This window comes from Manihot esculenta, chromosome 18, assembly GCF_001659605.2.
Source record: "Manihot esculenta cultivar AM560-2 chromosome 18, M.esculenta_v8, whole genome shotgun sequence".
NCBI lineage: Eukaryota > Viridiplantae > Streptophyta > Magnoliopsida > Malpighiales > Euphorbiaceae > Manihot > Manihot esculenta.
The window spans coordinates 11,852,849-11,877,065 of record NC_035178.2 but is presented as its reverse complement, the minus strand read 5'-3'; the positions used below and the strand labels follow the sequence as shown (position 1 = coordinate 11,877,065).

The 24,217-nt window shown below is 26.0% G+C and overlaps 1 protein-coding gene across 1 annotated transcript; it reads left to right on the top strand.

Annotated features, from left to right (window-relative positions):
- Positions 1-3,065: 3,065 nt before the first annotated feature.
- Positions 3,066-11,431, top strand: LOC110606231 (wax ester synthase/diacylglycerol acyltransferase 11). The gene is made up of 6 exons (XM_021744985.2): positions 3,066-3,391; positions 3,632-4,216; positions 8,102-8,168; positions 10,667-10,761; positions 10,825-11,025; positions 11,107-11,431. Exons 1-6 carry the CDS (start codon positions 3,182-3,184, stop codon positions 11,260-11,262), a joined length of 1,314 nt encoding a protein of 437 aa, XP_021600677.2. The 5' UTR covers positions 3,066-3,181; the 3' UTR covers positions 11,263-11,431.
- Positions 11,432-24,217: the final 12,786 nt, after the last annotated feature.

Here is a 24,217-nt window from a genome sequence, read left to right as displayed (position 1 = left end):
CCGAATCGAAATGAATAAAAAATTGAACTGAATTTTTAAATTAATTCTATTCGATAAAATTTTTTGATTTGAATTACCGCTGCTTCACCGTCATCCTGTTTCCAAATTCTGAAAATTATTAATGTAAATTTACTATATATCCAACCAATCCAGGTATTGTAATCCTGTCGGATTAAAAATCGTCTAAATATTTGTAATATATATATACTGCCTTTAATAAAAAAATTTTATTCATTAAATTTTAACAAAAAAATCATAATAAAATACATATTAAAATAGAAAAAGTTAAATACAAATTTAACACAATTTAAACTCTTTTAAATTTATCAAAATAAAATTTCAACTTCCTAAACTTTCTTTACAATTAATAATATAATTTTATTACATGTATAATTAAATCTAACAAAAAATAATAGATTTTTAATTCAAAAACTTAATAATATACTTAATTTAAAGTTTTTAAATATCAATAAATTTATACATTTTAAAATTTTCTTCACTAACTTCAAAATTTAATTTAAGTAATAAAAATAAATTTTATATTAAGATTACTATGTAGTTTAATTTAATTTAATCCGCTATTCCTTCATGCAATTATTATGTAATTTGATATTTACTTTATCAATACATTCGACTTTCATTTCATTTCCATAGGCTAACTTCACTTTTGTTTTTTTTATTCAGTTGTATCGAATGATTTTTTTAGATAAATATAGAAAGAAAAAGCAAAATCTATTATCCATTCATCTTATAATGAATATTTTATCTTTTCTTCATCATTATTCACTTTCATAAGGTGGATGTTTTATAACGGGGAATTTGATAGGGGTATATTTTGTCTATTTAGTACACATTTTTTCTTATGAAATTGGAGTTGATTATGCTAAATTATGAATATTTCTTGTTTTTTTTTTGTGATATTGACTGATTCTGTATTTTTTAAAAACAAAATCTCTTAATTGGAAGATTTAGGCAGAAATCATAGATGGAGTCGTGGAACAGACCTCGGACAAGGTAGACCTCGTGCAAAGCCGACTTCGGACAAAACAGACCTCATGCAAAACAGACCTCGACAAGAAAAATATACAAGACCACAAGCATGATTTATGAAATATCACGGAATTTTTGAATAAGATTAAGGAAGACTAATTTCAAAAGTAATGATTTCAGAAAGACTAAGAAATTAGGGAATGTCACTTTCCTTTTCAAATGATATTTTATTTTCTTTCTTTTTAGTTTATGATTACTCCTTTAAAAATGGAAGTTTCTTTGTATTGGGCATTAGGAGTTTATTTAGATTTTCAGAGTTTTTATTTTGGGAGTTATATCATGAGTTTCAGTAGCTAAATTTATTTATCTAGTTAGGAAATTTTCAAGATGTAATTCACAATAATTGTGAGATCAAATCAAGCTTAATTTTTCCTTTTCATTTTTAATTTCTATGTTATTCCTTTTAATTTTAAGATTATTACTTATTTAATTGATGTAGTCTGGCCAATTATTCAATTGAATGTATAGTATACAGTCATTCAGATTTATTAAGTTTGTAATCACTTGTAAATTTGATACTTGTGACAAATAATTTTTTATTATAGAATCATTTATTCTGATTCATAGTCGCGCTAAGTGAGCTTCTTGGTCAAAGTTAAGTCTTCCTAATTTTTTAATGCTGTTATCAAATTAAATCTCATTGAGCTTATTATGTGGTTTGTTTGTTGATTAGGAGTTGATTAGAGAGCTGATCATTTTCAATTTTTTATCTAAGGAAATATTAGGTTGTTGGACCGTGTCAACAGCTATAACTCACCAACAGAAGTTGAGGTCGGACATCCTTGCGTCTATGATCAATCCAGAGAATTAACATTGAGATATTCTCGAAATTAGATATTTTCTTACTCTGATTAATCTCTTCAATTATTTGCTCTTTATTAGTTTACTTTTATTTTGAGTTAAATTTACTCAACTCAAACCCCCTTTTTTATTTTCACAGTTTTATTTTGCTTAATTGTGAAGTCGATCACAGGTCGGTCATCAAGTTGTGTGCTTAACAGATCGTGACGTCGTTCTTCAGGGCAGTCACCAAGTGGTCGGTCATAAGGTTGACAGGTCGGCTTAATGGACAAGTCAATCAAGCAGGTTGATAGGTCGTTAAGTCACAAGACCGATCATGAGGTCGTCAACAGGTCGGTCGATAAGTCGATAGGTCGTCAAGTCGACAGGTCGATTATCAGAAGGTCGTGAGAGCGTCATTTACATTCTTCCACATCTATTATCACAAAACAAAAATATAATTGTTACTCTATTCTCTGTGAATTCGACACTACTTACCATATCTACAGTTCATAATTATTAAAAAGAGTATGATTTATTTTCGGTGGATTCAATACCCAACATTGCACCTACTCCACAATTATAATGATATACAATTACTTGCCTATATATATAAATAAAAGAATGTACACCATAAATTATCTCATTGAAATTAAAGAACTTTCTTCACAGCTCTACATCGTCCAAAGAGATGGTCGTATGAATATCTTCTACGATTAGCAATATATTGTAAATCCAATTTTAGGACTTCTAAGTGGTGTTTTGGTTTTCACCAAGAATGAAAACCGTAGCCATAATCATAAATTCGACCATGGTATCAATTCCAACACACTAGCTCCCATTTACGAGTATGTTTGGTATTGAGTTTAGAGATTAGAAAAGTATTTAAAAAAAAAAAACCTATTTTAAAAATTATTGAAAAAAGTAATTTGGTAAACAGTATTTTGTTATTTGGTATTTTTATGACTAAATTATATCAAAATAATTTTAAATTATTCTTTAATATTTTCTAAATAGTAGTTTTGATAAAGTTTTTTTTTTTTTTTCAAATTGCAGTTCTAAAGAAATACCAAATAGGCCCTACGTCAATTGACATGATTGAGGCTAGGTAGATACAAGAATGGGCAAGTACATATATGATTAAAAAAAAAAAGGAGAATATAGTTACAAGGTATAAATTAGGCACTGATGTGTGGTTTGGGAGTGTACATCCATTGCTACGTGCAGATATCTTATATTAGCCACAAGTTGATGCTCAACTTTGATTCTATATAAACTCATATCTATACCAATCCTCTTACAAAAACCAATTAAACGTACTTCCCTCCTAAGCATTGAGAGAATTTCATACATGGAAGGTCTAAGGCCAATTCATGTAACAAAAGAAGACGGCGAGGACGAAGGCCAACTCTTGAGTCCAGTATCTCGTATTTTTCACCAGCCCAACTGCAGCGTCTACATCATTCTCTTCCTGGGGTTTAAGACACCTATCAATCCTGATGGTTTAAAACCTGCCTTGGCTCATATTTTCCTTAGGCATCCTCGCTTCCTTAGTTTGTTGGTAAGTATATGTGTACATCAAATCTTACAATCATTCAGAAAACATTTGTGTTTTCATTTATGAAAATATTCTATTATTTTTTTGGTATACTTAAGACAGCTACCACTTAAACTCTTGACTTCATAACTATGAGATAGTCATCTATTAATAAAACTATTACACAATTAACACCGACTTCTTTATTATTATTAATCAATTTTTAACATACGCATGTATGTTGTTGTTCATTGTGAAGTGTAGGTTGTGGATGACAACGGTAAGGATATGAGATGGGTTAGAACAGAAGTAAATCTAGACAACCATTTAATAATTCCGACATTTGATCCAAGCATGGAGTCCCCTGATAAGTACGTGGAAGATTATGCTGCTAACCTTAGTACCACTGTAATCAATAAGTCAATACCTTTGTGGGATGTCCATATCCTCAACCTTGAAACCTCTGAAGCTAAATCCACTGTCATTATTCGCGTCCATCATTCTCTCGGTGATGGCACCTCTCTTATGGCTCTTCTACTTTCTTGTTCTCGCAAAGTATCCAATCCTGAGGAACTTCCAACCATCCCAACTACAAAGACAAGAAATCCCATGTTTAACTCTTGTAGGTTATGGCAATTCTTCCTCAAGCTATGGCTTTCAATGTTAGTGTGTTGGAATACCATCGTCGATGTTGTGATGTTTATGGCTACGGTTTTCTTCTTGGACGATACCAAAACACCGCTAAAAAGTCCTGAAATTGGAATTGTATATACTCCTAGTCGTAGGAGATTTGTTCATACGACAATCTCTTTGGACGATGTAAAACTGGTGAAGAATGCTATGGACGCAGTAAGTCATTGATATTTTATAATAATTTCTTCTCTTTAATTAATTCCAATGAGATAATTTATGGTAGACATTTCTTTTTATTTATATATAAAAAAAGTATAAAACAAATTACGTTCTGATTTCACTCATTTTCACTTTAAAATTTATAATTTAATTTATATTAAAATAGTATTTTGTAGTATTGTATCGTTAATAAATAACTATAATTTTTGAATGCTATCAAAAAATATTGATGTAACAAATAAAATATAATTATTAATTAAAAAAGAATACAAAAAAATATCATATGATTTCTCTCATTTTTTTATTTTAAATTCTGTGATTCAATTTATATCAAAATAGTATTTTGTGATATATAATATCTTCATGAACATTTCTAACAACATATAATAATTGCTGATATTTGCTAATTGTATTATCCACTACAAGAATTCACAAATTTACCAACGGAAAATTCCGTTGGTAAACACCAATTTTCCGTTGGTGGAGTTGATCACCAACGAATCTGTGACGGATTCAATCCGTCTGGAAAATCCTCGTTGGTAAATTAATCACCAACGGAAATTTGTATCCGTTGGTGACACCAACGGATCACCAACGGATATTTCCGTTGGTGACACCAACGGATCACCAACGGAATTATCCGTTGGTGACACCAACGGATCACCAACGGATTTTCCGTTGGTGACACCAACGGATCACCAACCGATTTTTCCGTTGGTGATATAGAAATGGACACCAACGGAAATTCCGTTGGTAATCCGTTGGTATTCATATTAGTGAAACAGTTCCAAATTCAGCAGATTCTTTAAACAATCCTTCCCATCAGCCCCCTTTTCATCTTTATGCTCCCAATTCAGATGGTATTTTATACATTATGCACACCTGTTATACAACTGTACCCAGTACATTCATAGACATACATCGTATATGAATTGTAATACTTTATACGTAATAAACAAAAGTACTCATTCAGATATATTTAAAACTTTTCAAAATTTGTACTACAATTAAATTTTGAAAAAAAAATTATAAACTGGTCATAACAAAATATACATACTAAACTAAACTAGCTAGCTCATCATTTGTATCGTCATCACTTTCTGTATGATGATCACCAATGACAGGAGCATCATCACGCCGCTGCTGTGGAGACGGAGCTGGAGGTGCCGTAGGACCAGATGTCTGAGTGGATGTCCCAATACCCTGTTCTGCCATCGGCACCTGCATCTAGTGTATATGATCGATCTATATGAGATGGCTGTACACCAGATGCAAGTGGTACCCATATCTGAAGTTCCGTTTCCCCGAGTCCCGTCGGTGCCCGTGGTAAATGTGGCTCCTGCTCTTGTCCGTCATCTGTATTTGCATCCTCTTGACTTGCACCACCAGGTGGTAGAACCGGTCCTCTGGGCCTCTCAACTCTTCCACGTCCCCTCATCTGTGAATAAACAAAAAATGTCGTAGTCAAAAATAATATAAAGTTCATAAAGAGAGAAGGGAAGGGTGGAGTAATAACCAAGATCTAAAAACATGAATGTCAAGATATGCATAGTTATATCATGTGTAGACATTAGTGATTATCAAAGTGAAATGTAAATGATAACCTGATATCCTCATTAATTTTGGAGTAAAATATAAGATAATTTTAACTTGCCTGATATCAGAATGAAACTAAATTTCACTTCTACTGTAACAAAAGCTGATGTCTGCTAGATCTTCAAGCATCCAAATAAGAGAAAACCTGAATAAATAATTATATCATTTGCACCAAAATTTCATATATGATAAGAGCATTATGATCATAAATATAATGATGAATAACAAAAGCTGTCATGATTAAACAACAATGTATTTGGGTACTGCTCATGAGGAAGATTTGGCATAAAAATTTTTATATATTGCAATTAATGATTTCTTCAGCATCATGGATAAGGGATTCTTTCAAAATATAATGATGAATAACAAAAGCTGTCATGATTAAACAACAATGTATTTGGGTACTGCTCATGAGGAAGATTTGGCATAAAAATTTTTATATATTGCAATTAATGATTTCTTCAGCATCATGTATAAGGGATTCTTTCAAATATACATGGTGAAGTAGCATCAGAGGAACTAAATATAATATCCAAAAAGAACAAAGACAAATGCTTAAAATATATGTTTAAAAATATATGTTTTAAAATTATATGTTTTAAAAATAAAAAGTTTTAAAATAAAAAATCCAGTACACCAGCAGGTGCATTTTCAATTGCACCTGCTGGTGCACTTGAAAATGCACCAGCAGGTGCAATTTCAAGTGCACCTGCTGGTGCACTTGCGAAGTGCACCAGCAGGTGCAATTTCAAGTGCACCTGCTGGTGCACTTGCAAAGTGCACCAGCAGGTGCATTTTCAAGTGCACATGCTGGTGCACTTGCCAAGTGCACCAGCAGGTGCACTTGAAATGCACCTGCTGGTGCACTTGGCAAGTGCACCAGCAGGTGCACTTGAAATTGCACCTGCTGGTGCACTTTGCAAGTGCACCAGCAGGTGCACTTGCGAAGTGCACCAGCAGGTGCATTTTCCAGTGCACCTGCTGGTGCACTTGCAAAGTGCACCAGCAGGTGCATTTTCCAGTGATTTTACTACGTTACACCTATACATATTATACATATTACTACGTTACACCTAGCAAGATTTTACCACCTGCCTTGTCCAACTATATTAGTGTTGACCAAATCACTATCATTATCATAAACCACTGTAACCACAATTTATTCTATCCATTTTCTCATCAAAATTTCCTAATTCCTCCACCATCTCCCCCCACCTTTCCAAGTTATGCCAAAGTTTCACCTAACTCAGACTCTCGCAACAAATATCCATTCATGAACCAAAAAAAAAAAAAAAAAATTGAAAGAAGTTTTATTAAATACAATCATGGCACTGAATATCGCCAACAAATAAGCTGAGCAATGATTAATGGAGGTCTTCAACAACTATATTAAAAAACAAAATAATTTTACAACTGCAGTTTCTCCTCTAATTCTATTTTTGCAGCATACCCAAATCAAAGAACCCAAAAGGGTACACATTGTTTAAATCAAAGAGCTCAAAAGCGTACCAGTTGTTGAATAAAAAACGAAAGGAACAAAGAAGAAAGGAGAGAATAGAAAACTGACAGTGGATCTCGCAGCTCCTCGCGGAGTGTGCTTCTCCTGGACTGCTGTGAGAAATTGTGCTCGTAGCCGGCACTTGCAAAGGAGACGTCACCGGTGCCGACTTGGCTGCCGGCAGTGAAGTGGAGGTAAGGGCGTCGATTGGGAAATAGGGGAAGGGAAGCGGGGGAGAGGCGTCGATGGGAAATTATGAGAAGCGGGGGACAGAGTTTACAACCAAACAATTCAGGGATTTAATTTAGGACTTCAATCCGTCGGTGAAGTCCGTTAGCATCACTAACGGACTAGAAACCGTTGTTGAATCCGTTTGTATCACTAACGGACTGAAATCCGTTGGTGATATCCATTAGTGATACCAACGGACTTCAATCCGTTGGTGAAGTCCGTTAGTATCACTAACGGACTTCAATCCGTTGGTGAATCGGTTAGTGATACTAACGGACTTAAATCCGTTGGTGAATTCCGTTAGTGATTTTCTAAATTCTTGTAGTGATCCATAATATATTAACTTGATACAAATTAAATTATAAACTCTAAAATGAAAAACCGATGAAATCACGAAGAATTTCTTTTAACTTTCCCTTTATATATACTACAATTATATCATTATAATTAAACTCGAAAACTTCTTATATGTAATAGTGTATATAATCATCCCATCAATAAAAAAATAATGGGCACTTATAATCCAAGTTTTTTATTTTTCTTTTTGAATTTAATAGACAATCAATGATGTAATGGTGGGAGTGACACAAGCTGCTTTGTCCCGCTATCTCAACAGGAAATATGGAAAGTTTCTATTTCTATTATTATCTTCTCCTTCTTTTTTGTCGTGATAGATTTATGTATAGTTAAACTAAGTTTTAATAAGTGAGATAGGTATAGTAAGATTCTTCACTCTTAACCAAAAGTTTTAAATTCAAACTATACGTATAAAATATTTTTAAAATTTGAAAGAGAGAGTATTTTGCTTTCTTTTTTTTAATAAAAAAAGACTTTTATTAAAATTTATGAAAAATTTAGCATGATACACACTACTAAATTCGAATCCAAAAAATACAAATACTACATTCTTTAGTATTTATATGCTAAATGAAAAAATTTGAAAAACTTCAATTACAAGCAGAAGACAGAAAAAAAATCTGTAAAAAATAAAAGATAGTAAGAACATATAACCCAAAGAAATAACTAACAAGAGAGGATCCATAGACTATACGTTTGTAATGAAATAACTAAAATCCAGTAACAAAAGAACAAAAAAAAAACACAAACTGACAGCGCAATAACAAACCCAAAAAAAAAAAAACACTAGAAATTACAACCAGGCAACAAAGTCTTCCTTAAAATTCTTGTTTGGCCAAAGCATTCGTCCTCCAGTTAGCTTCACTAATGACATGATTAAAACAACGATCCTCTTGTTAGAATTCCATATCACAGTCTTGGAGTATGAAATTTTAAAGCCTTTTCAATAGATTTAAGTTCAGTAGCATTAGAATCTTTTACACCAATAAAACAAGAAAAAAATATAAACAAAAAAACTAATAGCATCTTTGAGCATGCCTCCTAAAGCAGTTGGTTCTAGTTTATCTTTAGAGGAACCATCAACATGCCATTTAAGCCAACCATCCTCTGGCTTTTCCCAAACTATCTTCAGCCTAGATTTCTTTGAAAGTGAGAAGCAACCTCTAATAGGATTAGGGGAAGTTAGTAAACATGAACCAGAGTTGGGAAAAGGATTTTAGAACCATCACCCAAAGAAAATCTTACATTTTTCATACTAGGGAAAAAAAGATGGGTGCACGAAAAAAAAAAAAAAGAAAAGATGGGACCATTTCTGTGTTTTGTCAAATATGTCATTGGACATCAATGTCTATAAATAAGAGCACGATAGTAAAGCCTGTAATTAAAATGACAACTCATGGAGATTGTCCTTGTTATTATGAGATTGGTTGGGATACTAAATGAATTAGTGAAATATATACCTATATTCTTATATTATTTTATATTAACTAATTAAATTTTTAAATTTAAATTATAATTTATTAAATATTTAAATTTATAAAAATTATAATAATTAAATATAAATTCACTATATTATTATCATTTATAAATAGAAGTAAAAGAATATTTTAATATTGCTAACTATCAAAATTTTATTAATTAAATTTTAAATTTTCATAAAATAGTAAAATTATATTTATCTGACTTGTTCAAATATAAAAATTTAAAACACAATTAATGAATTTTGGAGTACAATAAATAATATGTGTGATTAATTGTTATTTTTTCAAAATTATAACTGCTTAAATGTTATGTTTTTTTACAAGTTTAAATGTTAAATATATTAAAATTTTAATTAAAAAGTTAAAGATAAATTATAATTTGGACTATATAATTTAATGAAAATTACTTACTATTATCTATATATTGTTTTAAAAGCAAAACTACTGATTGTATTAATAAAATTTCATCAAATAAAAAGAAATATCATCCTAAATAGAGACAATTATATTTAATAGATTTTCTAGCTAAAATATGAATAGCTAGATTAGCACTACGACGAATCTATCTAACAGAAATATTAGTTCTAGAGTCTAACAAAAATTTACAATCATTCAAAATTAAATCCCTGTATAAGATAATAAGTCTATTATTTTTACTCTATTATTTTAAGAAATTAATAAATCAATCCCTTGTGAGAAATATATTTAGTTAAAATTTCTTTATTTTATTCATGATTTTAGTCTTTATAATTTTATATATTTTAGCAATTTAGTACTTTTAGTCCTTATAGTTTTATATATAGACTACATTGCTAGTTTTAAAAATACAAAAATTATTATATATTTATTTCACTAAGATTAAATTATAGATTACCCAAAAATAAATATGATATGTTACTTAATTACATTATGTCTTTTTTACCATTACGTAATTTATTTTATTTAATGTCTTTTTAACTTTTACATGTATAATTTTATTATACACATGTATAATTTGTTTTTAAAATTAAAAAGACACAAATGGATATACAAATAAATATATAATTCATTTATAAAATTAGTAAATAGATGTAAACGAATTCACAAATTTACGTAATTTATTTATAAAATTATTATATATAAATAGATTCACAAAATAGAGGTGTAATTATATTTATTGTGTTTATTTGTAAAAAAAATTATAAATGAATCTATTTATGTTTGTGAAATCCGTTCATATTTTATTAAATTCTTATATTATAAGTTCTTCTTATATATATTAAAAAAATTACCGTTATATGTCAGGTGATGAAGCAAAAGAAGGAAAAAACAATCTTCCCAAAAACATTCGTCTTCGAGCAGCTGTTGCTGTTGACATAAGACCATATTCATACAGCCATGTGAGTCTTTGATCTCTTCACTATCATTTCATTTTCCATTACTAACATTACATTATTAAACAGACATACCAAGATGTAATAAAGACGAATATGTGGGGCAATAAAATAGGGTTTATTCTCTTTCCCTTCAAAATTGCTTTAAGAGATGACCCATTGGATCACGTACGTGAAGCCATGCTTGTCTCTAAGAGGAAGAAAGCTTCTCTCGAAGCTAAATTCACCCATTTCCTGGCCAAGTTATGCTCCAGATTCTTTGACATTAGGGTATGTAGCTCTATACTTTATTACATTCATATGCTAATGGTTTGATTATTGAAAAAATTATATATTTGTGTGGGTAAACAGATTCCAAGCATGCTTTCTAGGACAACAATTGGATTCTCAAATTTACCAGGTCCTCGAGATGAAATCTCTTGTCTCGGCTATAAAGTGACTTTCATGGCTCCTAGTCTCTATGGGCAAGCATGTGTGAGTATTCTCACCTCAAGCTACATGAAATGAAGGAAGCAGTTTCAATCCCTTGAATCAGCTCCTCTGCTTCTAAAGAATTCTGCATTCCTCCTCTTCTTTACAAGAAATGTTTTTTTTTTAGATTTTTCAACATATTAAATTTCAGTGAGATTACCACAAATCCTAAAAAATGTCCATATAATAATTTACGGTATATGATTATTATGATGTGAGTTATATGAACAAGATGAACATAATCCTATCCGTTGATGAAAGCATAATTCCTGATCCTCATCAGCTCTGTGATGATTTTCAACATTCTCTTCGGCTCATTAAGGAAGCTGCCATAGCATAAAAGGATTGCTTCATAAATCATTAATGTAGAAATATTTTTCCTTTTGTGTATTTGCGGAGTTTGATGCTTAGTTGTTTATATTAATACAGATTTTTTTTTTCTTTGCATGCCAAGTATTAAGAAAGTATCAAACTTGTTTGTATTATAAAAATGCTTTTAATAACATTTCAATCGTGTAAATATTGATTTTAGGAATCTAAATTTTTAGATTTTTTTTTGAAACGGGATTGAAAATTGGGAGAGTAGAAGCTGAGACATCTCAGATTTACTCATATGCACTTAACATCAAACTAAATCTGTGAGTGCTAAATTCTTAGATTTTTATAATGCTAAATAAACCTTATCCGCGTTGGAACTTGGACCAGTATTTTTCCATTCAATTTGAAAATTTTATTTAAACCTATATATAATATATAATAATTAGGGGAATTTAACTCAATCAATTAATATTCTATTTATCATTTTAAAATTAAAATAAATATTCATATTGAGCCACAACAAAATTCTAAGAATTAAATAAATAAATTATTCCTAAAGACAATGTTACACCTTTAATATTTATTGTATCATAGTATTTGATCCAATTTTATGATTATAATTATATGAAATTTAATTGAATTCCAATTGAAATCAAATGAATTTCACTATTTAATTTGATATAATTTAAACTTGCAGAATTTAATTGAGTTTTATATATTTTCTGTTGAAATTCATTTGCTAGCGGTTTTTAAATTAAGCTTAAGAGTAGCATATATATATATATATATGATTTTTTATTATAAAAAATATTTTATTTATAATAAATATATAACAATTAAGTAGTAGTAATAATAATAATTAATAAAAATGTAAACCTACTCAAAATAAATTAATATATGAACATTGATATTATCATATATATTTTTGTGTAAAAAAAGTTTTCATTTCATTCAATAAATTCAAGAAAATCTAAAAGCTTAAAATTGGTGGTACGTTATTTAAGAAGCATCTAATACTTTTATTTAATATTTATAAAATAATATAAATTATTAAAATTTAATCATTTATTTTGTAATTATTAATATTATTAATTTTCAATTATTTATTAAATTAATTAGTAAAATAAATGATAGTTGAGAGAAAAAGTTTTATTGTAGACATTTTAATCTACAAAATTTTGTTATGTAAATTTTGTGATATTCATTTTAAATTTCATCAAAACTTGAATGAATTGGTTTTAATTATAATCAATTCTATGATTGAATTCTAATTTCTTTTTAAGCCAAACACAAAAAGTATAGAATTTAATTGAATTCTATAAAATTTTAGGAATTGAAATTAAGTATAAAACTTTTTATAAAAAAATTAATATTAGTTTAATTTTAATAATAAATTTATTTCAAATTAATTTTATTTATTTAAAAGTTTTACAGTAAAACTATAAATTTTTTTATTAAAATATTATTTAAATAATTTATTAATATTTTTTTAACTGTCCGCACATTATGAAGAAATTTATTTAATAATACTAATAATAATAATAATAATAATTAGAAGAACTAGAAGTGAACTTTTTAATATTCATAATTGAAAGTTCACAATCATCTTATTTATTAAATTTTTTTTATTCATTGAACAGTGAAATTTTATTAGTTATAAATTATCTTTCTTTTTTTAAAAAAATTATTCTCAAAATAAATTATTTATATTACTCGATTAAAACAGTAAATTTGTTAGAATGTTTTAAAACTAAATCTAAGATTGTCATCTATCTATAATCTCTAATTTATTTTAATTATTATAATATAAAAAAAATATAAATGATTTTTTTAAAGTACAAAAATATCCTTAATTTTTAAATATTATTTACTAAATTATAAATCCTTCTAAAAAAAGAAAATCATATATATATATGAAAAACGTTTTTGTCTATTTCAATAAAATATTAATGATACAAACTTTTGAGATAGATTCAATAAATTTAGACTAAGTTAATTAATACTATTTTTTTTCATTTTTTATAAGTACTTATTGATCTTAAAAAAAAAAAAATTATTATGGGATCCTAGCCCATTATCACTTTGAATACTTTTAACTTAGGACAGAAAATTGAGTGTCCATGAGTTGGACAAAAGACTGTAACAAGGACGATGCTTGTGACTTGAGCTTCATCATGAATATTCAAGTATGTCTGAAAAACTCATCTACTATTATTAAAAAATATCTATGAGAATGTATAAACATGATTTTGAATGGTTCTAGATGTTAATATGGATCAAGTCAAAATTTATAAAGGATTTTGACCGACTCACGAAAAAGATATCGCTTTTTGTTTAGCAAAATAATATACACCACAGATTTCATTGCCTACAGTAGTAATAAAAGAGTGTCTACTTTTGATACTACTCGTAATAGACAAAGAGGGATGCCCCAATTTAAAATTTCATACATAAAAAATATTACAATAGTGATTTTGAACAGATAAAAGTTAACAGCTTCAACAAAAGACAAAACTATGTTGAATAGAGAAGATGATATTACAGGATCTGTCATGAGATAAAGACCATCTTTTGCCTCAGTTAAATTAATATTCTTTAATGTACTATACTCCTGTATGATGCATTTAACACGGGAGAAGATGAGAAAATAATAAAATGATGAGATTAGTTTGGTGACTGAAATAATATTGAAATAAAATTCAGGTATGTATAAGACTTTAGAAAGAATGAGGCACTGTGAGAAGTATATTGTGCTAGATATGTCTAACATAACTGTAGTACCCTTTGGTAATTTGACATGTATGGGCTTAATTCTCTTGTATGATAGGAAATGATTAAAAGAAAAACATATATGAACAGTAGCTCTAATGTCTAAGATCTACACATCAGTTTGTATAGAACATAAAAGAATAGGAGAATCATCTAGAGAATTGGAGTAAGAGTTAGTGAGATGGAGGGGATTTGGATATGTGGATGAGGATGTACTTGATTTGTGGAGTGTATCTCTTGTTGAAATTTGACTGGCTAAATTAAAGCAAGTAAATATTGATATTGATCTTGAGTAAAGTGAGGACTCGAAGAATCAAGATTGTTTTGATTAAGAACAATAGTATTAGAGGAATTAGTTGCTTCAATGTTGTTAACACTAGCATTACTAGAACCATATTTGAATTTAAAGATGGGTGGAAATCTATGTTTCTGTTTGTTTTGTTCTGCTACAATAGGTGTAAATATTGGTATTATTCTGAGTAGTATATCCTTTTTGCCTTGAAAGGAAAGTGAATTAGTGCATCGTCCATGATAAGGTCTTTGAAATGCTTTTTTGATTAGATCTGGTAACTAATATCTTAGGTTCAAGAATTGCACCAAGAAACAATTGTCTTTCTTATTGCACTACAAGAGAATATATTGTGTTTATTGAGGGCAATGGATCTATCATTATAACTTGTGACCTAACACTGTTGAATTGATTATTGAGCCCCTTTAAGGATCTAGTAACATAATCATTTTCTCTAGAAATTCATATAGTTGTAAGTACACCACAATTACATGAAAAATTACATGTACATCAAGGTTAGACCTGAAATTGATTAATTTATCCCACAAGGTTTTTAGAAGAGTGAAGTAATCTGTAATAGATAAATATGCTTGCTTGAAGTTGTAAATCTCTTCTTGTAAATTTGAGATGCAAAACATATTTCCTTGTGAGAATTGATCTTAAAGATCCTTCCAAACATTTGCTGCAACAACCATCCAGATAATGCTTTGAGCAATTGACTATGGTAAAGATTTTGTGATCCATGATGAAACCACGTTATTACACTTTTTACATGTTGCGAACATAATCAGTGATATTTGTCATCTTTAGAGATCCATCAATGAATTTTATCTTATTCTTGGATTGTAATGTCATCTTCATGGCTCTAGACTAAAAATGGTAATTTGGTTGTGAGAGAACATGTAATACAAGAATAAGGCTAAGATTTTATTTGGATGCAGAAAATATGGATTTGAGTTCGATTCGAGAGCCTCACAGCTCGATCAGTTATGGATGTAATGAGTAGAAGAAAACGGCTTGGGAATGAAGAAAATAAACCTTCAAAAGAAAGGCTATTGCTCTAATACCAAAACAAGATTGGTACAAAGGAGAACCAACTTTTTCATTGATTCAAAACATAAGATTACACTCTTATTTATACACATAAAAAAAGCTTAACTAACTACAAGCTAAAGCATGCTTATTCTCTAACTAACTATTATTATTATTACTAAGTTTTAAATTTATGTTTAATATTTATTAGAAATACATAGAAAGTAGAAATTAAGAGAGAAAATAATAAAAAAGGAAAAAAAGTAGAAAAAGAAAGAAAATGATAGAAAAATAAAAATTATGAAAAGAAAAAAGAATGAATGTAGAGTAAAAAGATGGTTAGAGAAATGAGAAAAAAATGAACAAATGATTAAAGAAGAAAATAAATCAAGAGAAAATAATAGAAAAAATATAGATAGAAAGAAAATGATAGAAGAAAATAATTTGAGAGAAATTAATATGAATGAAAATTATAGAGAAAATAAAAAAAATCAGAGGAAATGGAAGAGAATAATGAAAAAGAAAATGGAGAAAGTGAATGGAAAATTATGAAAAAAAATAAAAAAAATAATAGAAAAGGGAAGAGAAGGAGAGAAAAAAAAGACAATGAGATGAAAGTAAAATAATAGAAAAAATAAAAGAAAAAAAATTATGAGATAAAAAAGTGAAAAGAAAGAACGGAAGAGAAAAAACATAAGAGAAAGAAAAAAAAAAGATGAAAGAAAGGAAAATGATAAAATAAATGAATGATAAAAGGAGATTATGTGGTATTATATTTATAAATATTAATTAGTAATAGATTTAGTAACGAATTCGTAATTGATGACTAAATTTTGAAAAAAAAAACATGTTGTTTTTTCAAAATTTAGCAATAAATTTGAAATTTGTAAATAAATTCATTAATAATTTAAAATTTGGATTTTAAAAAAATAATATATGAATTTTATGCAAAATTTTATTTTAAATTGCTAAATTTATTCAGGGATAATATCAATTGTTAAATTTAATATTTTTTATTTATTAATTTGATGATGAAATTTAATAATAAATTTTTAAATATATCAATAATATTTTAAACAAATTATTAACGGAGGTAGACTTTGTTAGTAATTTAACACTTTTTAAAATTCCCAATAAATTTTAAATATGTTAATAAATTTTCACACTAATTATTTTATAAATTTATAAATTATCAACCGATTACCAACAAATTTAAAAAACAATAAGTGAATTTTTACAAAAGAAAAAAATTATATTAAAAATTAGAAAATAAATTTGTAAACCCGTTAACTTTTGTAAAAAAATTTATATTAAAAATTAGAAAATAAATTTGTAAATCCATTAAAATTATTAACGGATTAAAATCAATTGATAATCCAAAATTTTTTTAAAGTGATATGTTATTATTATAAATAATATTTTATTAGATTAAAATTTATTTAAACTTAAATATAAAGATTAAGAATTTTATTGTACTGAAAAATCATAATACTTTTCAAAAGAATTATATTAAACGCAAAAAGAATTACTATGGATTAATAAGAAATTTATTGTTTGGTTCTATAATTTTGAAACACAATTAAAAAATGATTTATTATATGTAAATGTAATATATGGTCTTTTCATTACAATTTATTAACAGATTTTATAGGAAAAGTCATAAATGTTCTTTCAAAATTTCAAATATATATTTTTTTAGATTATTTTGGCATTTTGAGATGGCTTTATGTGCTTATTTCTTCACTCATTTATGAGTAATGAGTTGGCTACTTGCCATTAAGCTATTAGTCGGGTTTCTTATTTTTTCTGAGAGAAATGTTAAAATTTTTTGCTATTACAAATTACAAGTTTTCTACTATAAATTTTTTTTTAAATAAAAATTAGAGATTAAAAGGTAAAATTTGAAACGTCTTAAATTTATTCAGATGGAGTTATCATCAGATTATATGGATGAGTGCTACTCTAAAAATAATATATATTATTATGGCGTATTACTATTATAAAATTATAATTATAAATATTTTAAAATGAAATTGTAATTGTTGTTAAAAAAAATTATTGACAATAATAATTATTGCTGATAAATAAAAACTTTTTCCTAATTTACATAATTTTATTGTTGTTATATCTTTTTATTTATTATTAATAGAAATTATTTATATTGTTACTGCATGTTAATTTTTATAGCATTAAAGGTAAAATTTATTATTGTTAATTCTAATATTTATTGTAGTTATTTTTCAATCTATTATCAGAAGGCTAAATATATTAATGCCAGTAAAGGACAGGTTCTCTGTTGAAGGAATTAACAGATGTGCACTGTAAACTCCAAATCCTGTAAAGTTAGTTACAATGAGTAAGAAGATAAAATCCGTTGAAAGTGTGATTCAACTTGAGCTGTGGTCACTACCACTAACGAGGGAAGCTGCAAGACCAGACATGCAGGGGAATTGCTGGCAAGCAGAGAATCTTGCTGAGGCAAACGAACAGAAGAAAGAAAATTAAAAAGATTTATAACTCATAATTTTAGTAAAATTCTCTTTTCTGATTAGAGTGAGAGATCTATCTTTCAATAAATGAAAGATTAAATAGAGTAGATCTCTTATTGTATTATTATTAAAATGAATGAGATTTATAATTAAATAACGCTGAAAATCTAACACTATTAATAATATGAAAACAACAATTTACAAATTAATTAATTAAACTAATGCAAACTAAAGATAAGACAAACCTTTAAATTAATTAATTAAAACCACCTCTAGCTCTGGTGTAAATGAGATTTAATTGCTATGAATGGAGTAATTTTTATTTAACGTCACTTAAATTTAAATTCTTTTCAGTTTAGTCACTAATTTTAATTTATTTTTTAAAATTTTTAAAATTTTAATTTTATTTTCAAAAAATCCTGTTTTACTGTTATTATAGATTTTCAGGTTTTTCTCTTTCTTATCATCTATTTTCTAATTTTATTTTCTCTTCTCTTTTTTATTTTATTTCTCTTCTATTTATCCATATAATTTGTTGATTATTTACTATTTTATTTTAATAATTTAATTTAATATTTTTTATTTTTTTAAATTTACACTAAATTTTTTTATTAATGATAAAAGTATTAATTTGTCATAATTTTATCTCAATGTAATAATAATTTTTAGTTAATAATTTATATAATTTTATACATTAAAACGAATTTTAGATAACTATTTTTATATTTTATAGAAGATCAAATTTTTAGTATTTAAAAATTTAAAAAATATTTTTGAATGTTAAATTACAAATAAAAAGAAAATTCGTTTGCCCATCGGTCATGGAGCTTATTTATTAATTTATTTTAAATAAGAAATGTAATACTTTATATTTAAAAAACAATATAAAATTTAATTAATAATAAAATTATTTATTAATTTTCATTTTATTTTAAAAGTTAATGAATAAGTTTTAAATAGTAATTTATATATATATATATATACACTAAAAAAATTATTAATGAAAAAAAAATTTATTGTTGAAAATTATTAATGACTATTTTATTTGGTTATTAAGTTGTCATTACATATTTTCTCATTCAAAATCTTAATAAGAATATTTTAATTAATATTAATATTAATTAAAATTTTAATATAATCAATCATTAAAATTATAATAATAATAATAATAAATTTATTTCTTTTTTAATGATAATTAATATGATTATTAAAAATTAAATTAAAAAATATAATTTTATAATATAATAATTTTAAAATAGTGATAATAATTAAAAATAATTAAATATCGATAATAATTAAATATACAATATTTCTAATAAAAAAATAAAAATTCAATTTCTACACATTGTAAGTTTATATGATCTACAAGTTATATCACGGTGATTTTAAATGATAGTTTTTTTTTTTATCTCATGTGAGATTTTAAAAAAATTTAAAAAATATATTTATACTTTAATTATCAATATTTTTATTTTTAATTAAAATATTTTATAATTATCATTAAAATTTAATATAATAACAATCATTACATTATTAATCACATATATATATCATTAATGAGGTAAAGTTAAATTGATCGTTATTTGTTTCTTTATCATTAGAAGTAGGAATGTAAACGGGTAGGGTACCCGTAAAAATTAAATTATCCGAACCCGAACTCGATTTATATTAATAATATCAGAACCCGTTTCGAATCCGATTAAAAATTAATTTAAACTATCCGAATCCGTCTCAAACCTGATTATTATTATCCGAATAAAATCCGAACCCGTTTAATCATATATATTTTAATTAATAATTTATATAAAAAATATTTTTTATTAATAATTTTTATTTAAAAAATTTAATATTTTTAAAGAATATTTAAATTTAAATTTTTAAATAAAAATATATAAAAAAAATTTATAAATATTATTGTAAAATATATATTTTTATATTAAATTAATTATTTATATAAACGGATTCGGATAGTGGGTACCCTGTACATAAAATCTGAATCCGATCCGAACCTACAACGGGTATTATTTTTAAAATCCGAACCATTCCAAATCCGATTATAACTATCCAAATCCGTTCTATTAAGGTTCGGTCGGATCGGATATCCGAAAATACCCGATCCGTTGCCATCCCTAATTAGAAGCTATAAGTATTATATATATATATATATTAATTTTATTACAAAAATTATAATAAGTGGTGATTATTAGAAGGGAGATATTACATTTGATTGCTTCTTCTTTTTTTCAGTTAATGCATAAGGAGTATTAGTTCAAGAACAAGATAAGAAATTATTATAATTACTTTCAATTTCTCCATTTTTATGTTGTGAGTAGCTGTAATAATTGTAGATAGCTATAATTTATTTATTTTCTTATATATAGCAAAATAAAATTGTTTATTTTTGGAAAAGAGATAATAAGAGAAGAGAGAATCTGTAATTGTTTTTATTGTAAATAAAGAGAGAAAGATGGAGAGAAAATAAAAATGGAAGATAAAACAAGAGGAGGAAGAGAAGAAAAGTTTTTTTTTTTTTTTTTAATTCAAATTAACCAAGAAACTTACAATTTTACGCAAGGGAGAGGTTAATGAAAGCTAATTTGAAGTTTGAGTAGTTTTTAAATTCAAGTGATTAAATTAAAAATATACTAAAATTGAGTGACTAATAGTGAAATTTAGCAATATAATATTGATAATTTTCTGCTGTTAAGATTCAATTTCTCTCTCTAAAAAATACCTACCAACAAAATAATTAGGGACGTAATCGAACCAAACCGAGTCGAGTTTTAATAAGTTCAAATTCAATTAGAAAATAAATTTAAAAGTTCGAGTTCGAGTTTGAACCCAACTCAAAGTTCATTTATAAACTCAAACTCGATTCATATAATAAATATTAAATTTGAGTTCGGTTCGAATTTAATTTATAATAAACTCGTTTATCACATTAATGATTAAACTTAAACTCTATTAAAAAAATTCGAATTTAAATTCATTTAAACTCAAATTTGAACTCAATTATATTATAAACAAATTTAATATAACTCAAATTCATTTAAATTATAAAGTCATTAAAATACTTTTAAATTAAATTTTTTTATTTAATTGAAATCTCTAAAATTAAAAACTAATAAAAAAGAATATAGAAATGTTATGTTTTATAAAAATAAACTATAATTCGCCATATCTCTTTAACTTTCGATGTGGCGAACGAGTATGTTTATGAGTTTGTTTGCGAGTCTGCTCACGAATTTATTTACGAGCTTGTTCACGAGTCAGCTTACAACCTTATTTATGAATTTAAAAATGAGCCAAGTTCGCGAATTTAAACAAAGCAAATACTACTAAGTTCAAATCCAGCTCATTTATTAAACGAGTCTAAAAAGTGAGTTCGACATCGGCTCATTTAGAAAATGAGCCGAATTCGATCAAATTTTTATTTAATTAAATCTCGAATAACTTACCAACTGTTTAATTCTATTACTTCCCTAAAAATAACTAAGAATTAATTGTATGCATCAGTTTTACACCATGCAAAAAAAGTGATATGCCTAGCCATTAATTATTTGGCTCGATTCCATGATTGGGATGGAGCCAAGAGCTGCGTTGGCCACTCAAGCTACAACGCCTAGCCATTAATTATTTGACTAGATGAAACACTGAAGAAAGTTTTACCACTTTCTTCCAAAACAAGAAGAGAAAGATAAAAAATTTAGACTTTATTACGGCAAAGGTGAGTAGTTTGAAATTTATTGATAATTTTGAAAATAATAAAAGAGTGAGAATGGATGTACATGCCATTCATTTATTGAAGTCGATCTACTGCTTCGATTGCTTATTTAGTAGATTTAGCGTGTCCAACTCTATTTTTACTCGTTTCTTATTTGACATAATTTCTTTTAAAAAAATATTAAAATTTATAAGTTAAATAATAAATAAATCTTTTTTATTTTAAAGGAAATTAAAAAAAATTAAATTGAGTTGAATTAAATTTTTATAAATTTTTAAATTTCAAACCAAGAAACATGATTGAGAGATCCACAGTGAATCAAAATAGTCCTTTCGAAGTAAAATGTCATTTTTATTCTTAATAATTTAAAGACAAAATTCCCCACCTTCTTTCTCTGTTAAATTCAATCCAATCATACAACTTCATTTCAACATCTAATAATAAACTATATATCATTTTTAAGACATAATAAAAAAAACAATTTTTTATATAACAAAATATATTTAGTATATATAATATGACATGCTACAAATAAAAATTATATGTTTATTATTATATAACATAATATAACATTACATTATAATTTATACAATAAAGTAAGTTAATTGAATCAAAAATTAAAATCCCTTTTTAAAACTATATGTGAGTCAATTGAATTAAGATCGATTCATGTTATTTTCATTATATATGAGTCAATTTAAATTTAAATTAATTCATATTATTTTAATTATAAAATAAATTAATTGAATTAAAATTAAGTTATTTTATATCAATTTTTAATTTAATTCAATTTATATTTATGTACAACTAACCTATAATAAATCAGTGGCTACAAAGTGGATTAGAGATCAAGAACTATAATGAATTCAAGTTACAAATTGATAGATGATTTTTGCCGAGAAACTAAATCAGAAAACTGATTTGCACCCAATCAAACCATTCAATCAAAATATCTCCATTCATTAGCTTGAGTTACTTGGGCCACTCAAGCTATGCCTAGGCATGAATTATTTTTACTAGATGAAATGTTGAATAAAGTTTTACCACTTTTCCTCCGAAATAAGAAGAAAAAGGTCAAAATTATAAACTTTATTACTGTAATAGTTAATAGTTGAAATTTAATGATAATTTTAGAAATTGTAGGAGAGTGAGTATTAATATACAAGACATTCATTCATTAAATTCGATCTACCACGTTAGCTTGCTTATTCATTTTTATTCTCGATAGTTTTAGAGGCAAAATTTTTCACTACTTTCTCTTTTCTCTATTAAATTTATTCTAACCATACAACTTGTTTTTGGCAACTAATAATAAATTACATATCATTTTAAAGAATATAAAAATATAGTTAATAAATTTTTTTATAAATTACACTTTACTAAATTAACGAATCGAATCTTATATTTTAAAACTGAATACTTAAATTCCTCTATAATCAGTCTGTCCGAATTAAAAATCCCTCCATTCATTTTTACCGTTAACAATATCTTTATTACCTTTTTTGAATGAATAAATTATACTTGAGTTTTTAAATTTTCACATAATTAATAGATTAGTCTCTATATTTCTAAAATCATATACTTAAATCTCTCTATAATCAGTGCATTTTTATCTATTATAATTTAAATATTTTGATCCTTTATTTTTTATTTGAAAGAACACATAAATTTCATTAATTTTTATTTATAATATCTCATTTAACTATTTTTTTAACACTTTTTGTTCTTCCATTTACATTCATTAAAATATTTCAATACTTATAATTTCAAAACTTTTATAAAATACTTATAATTTTAATTATTTTTAAATAATACCAAATAATTTTTAAATAAATTGTAAATTTTTATAAAAAATATTTTAGAAAAAATAAGTATTTTCAGAAAAAAGTTTAATCATTCACTACTTTCAAACTAATATCTCTAATAGATAAAAAACTGTAATTTTAGACGGATTAAATATAGATGAATTTAAGAATTTAATTTTAAAAATATAAGAACTGATCCATCACTTACTCTAAAATTTAAGGATCAAAATATAGTTTACACAATATAAAATTTTTCACCTATATTAGAAAGGATTTAAGTATTTACAAGAATATTTTAGATATTTAAAATATTTATTCTCCTTTTAACTAGTTGACTAATGAAATTATAAATTAAAAGACATTCAATTTGAACCGATTAATTATATAGAGATTTTAGTGTTCGATTTTAAAAATATAGAAATCAATCCATTAATTACGGTAACATTAAATTTAGACATTCTAAGTATAATTTATTTTTTTTAATTATCATACAGCAGAAAATACCCAAAATATTTAGCACATGGAAATAGAAAATAATACAAATTAATACACCTTAATGTCAATT